This window comes from Malania oleifera, chromosome 2 (genome assembly GCF_029873635.1).
Source record: "Malania oleifera isolate guangnan ecotype guangnan chromosome 2, ASM2987363v1, whole genome shotgun sequence".
Classification (NCBI taxonomy): Eukaryota; Viridiplantae; Streptophyta; class Magnoliopsida; order Santalales; family Ximeniaceae; genus Malania; species Malania oleifera.
In genome coordinates, this window is record NC_080418.1 from 17251284 (window position 1) to 17253696 (window position 2413).

Genomic DNA, 2413 nt, shown 5'->3' on the forward strand with positions numbered 1-2413 from the left:
GCACATGACTACTATATTTTAATGGCTATAGTTAAATGGTTAGGATTCGAGTCTTAGAAGTAATGACTTTTTATTTAAGATAATATTTTAATATTAAAGTAACTAATGGCAGAGAGGTGCGCCTACTATTTTGATGCATTAGTCGAGTGTTCAAAGAGTATCGGATACGATCATTTAAAAAGGGAAAATAGAGCAGACCTTTAGCTTGAACAAAATACAACTTATATGGTATTAAAAAAATAGGTTCTTATTTTATATTTCCATATACAAACGACAATTTTCTCTACAATAAAGTGATTATATAGAAATATATACATATTTATATATGTTGAATTTAATAATTATATTATTTCAACATAAAAAAAAAAAAAAAAAAAGTACAGCCAGGTGCGCAAAGCTTCAACGTATGCGAGGTCCGAAAAAGGAGCGGACCAACATAGCAATATTTAATTTCATCAACATGTATTATAGAGTTTAATTTGTACTCAACATTTCATACTCAATTTGATCATAGAGTGGCACCATCTACAGAGGAACATTCTATTAGGCTACCAGATACACATTAAACTTTTAATTTCCTGCGTTCTCATGCTGTTGCTTGAGCTGTGTTCCATTCCATTTCTCTGCATATGGCAAATTCTCAAGGGCCGTACTTGGCTTTTAGTTTTATTTTTCATTGACCAACCACATTGGACCCGCAGCCACTCGATGGGTTGACCAGCGTATGATACATATCAGGCAGACCAAAAAAAAAATTAAATAAAGACAATACAGCTGGTAGAAATATTCTATTAACTATTTTTGCCAAAAAAAAATTGGATTCATCCACAAACATACAGCACTCCCAGAAAAAGACATGTGGAAGATTATCGAAATACAAAAATTAAATAATTGACAAATCCAATCATTACATTACCCGGAGAAACAAGGCACATTAGGTTACACAAAACGAAGACACTCCCAAATTAATATACAAATTAAGACTCTCTCTAGTTTCCACATTGCCCTGGAGTACACTGAGCATTAATTTTTCATAAAAAGAATTTGCCCTCCAAATATTCTAAATTTGCCGCATGGCAAATACGAATTGAAGCCTTTCGCAGTTCAAAAATCTTCCGAAACTTTCTCATCGAGCCCCTCCATCAACACACCCTAACTACATACCTTACAAGTATATATTTTGTATACTATTTTACTTAAGAATGAAATGATGAAATCAAATTTAATAAAATTAAATTTACTTTAATTTTCACTTCACTTCCACAATGTTCCATTCCATTCTGTGAAACTTTACTTAAAACACTCACTAATTAAAGCACTGGCAATCTTTTAATCATATAATTAAAAATGCATGTGCAGCTCCTATTTTTTTAAAATTCGCTACACTAAAATATATATATAAATTATAATGTATTTAGTATGGGCATTGTTTGGTCATATTAATTATTAATTAGTATTTGGAATTAATACCATCAATTTTCACCTAACCATTCCAGAGGTAGTCATCTTGCACATCCTCCCACTCGCTCGTCTGATCAAAATCGTTGCTAAAGAACATATGAGACTCCTCCGAGATGAGAGCTCCGCCCAGCTCCGGCCACATGGTCGGCGAGTCCAGCGGCGAGTCGTTAATGGCCTGGATTTGGCTCGGGGACAGTCCGACAGTGATAGGCGGTGGAGCCGAGCTGAACCCAGAACGGCCGCCGCTGCTGCCCGTCTCAGACGTTGAAGACGGCGGCTTGAGTCGTGCAGCAGCCTGGTGCGCGGCGAGGCGGATGTCCTCGGCGCTGGAGCTGGCCGGCCTGGGGAGGGTGTCGGCTAGTTCGGGAAAGTTGAGGCGCGTGCCACGCCCCCTCAGGTGCAGCGCCGCGACGTCGTAGGCCGTGGCGGCCATCTCGGGGGTCTCGAAGCTGCCGAGCCAAATCCGGGTCTTCTTCCCGGGCTCGCGGATCTCGGAGACCCACTTCCCCCACTTCCGCTTGCGAACACCTCTGTAAGTGCTCTTGTAGTTGCTTGATTCTTCCATGTGGGGTTCAGGTAAGAATGGTGACGAAGAAGATACTGATGGAGTGTTATTAATGTTGCAGGAGAAGTTGAAATGGGGAGATGGAGGGAGGAGGGCCATGTTTATATAGAGCTAGGATGGAAGGAATTGAAGCACACAATTTGCAGAAAATTAATATAAGAAATTAGTGATGGTGGAGTGATTGAAACGGGGAGAAGGTGGGGGAGCTTCCGGGCAGCTGCATTGTATGCGAGGGATATGAAGAAGGACAGGAAGCAGGAAGTGGATGGGTACTGCAGACGTCTGCTAGATTTTTTTTTTTTTTTTCTAATAAATAAATAAATTAAGAAATGGAGTGAAATAGGAGCACCTGGGGGGGCACACGTGGATGGATGTAACGCCGTGAAT

General features: G+C 40.0%; 1 protein-coding gene across 1 annotated transcript; it reads right to left on the minus strand.

Moving 5' to 3' along the window:
* Nucleotides 1-887: 887 nt before the first annotated feature.
* Nucleotides 888-2094, minus strand: LOC131148979 (ethylene-responsive transcription factor ERF021). Its single transcript, XM_058098975.1, has one exon. The coding sequence runs from the start codon at nucleotides 2024-2026 to the stop codon at nucleotides 1484-1486; it is 543 nt and encodes a 180-aa protein (XP_057954958.1). The 5' UTR covers nucleotides 2027-2094; the 3' UTR covers nucleotides 888-1483.
* Nucleotides 2095-2413: the final 319 nt, after the last annotated feature.

Bases quoted from the DNA above. Each gene is read 5' to 3' on its own strand.
- LOC131148979 (XM_058098975.1), bottom strand. From the start codon at position 2,026: ATGGAAGAATCAAGCAACTACAAGAGCACTTACAGAGGTGTTCGCAAG.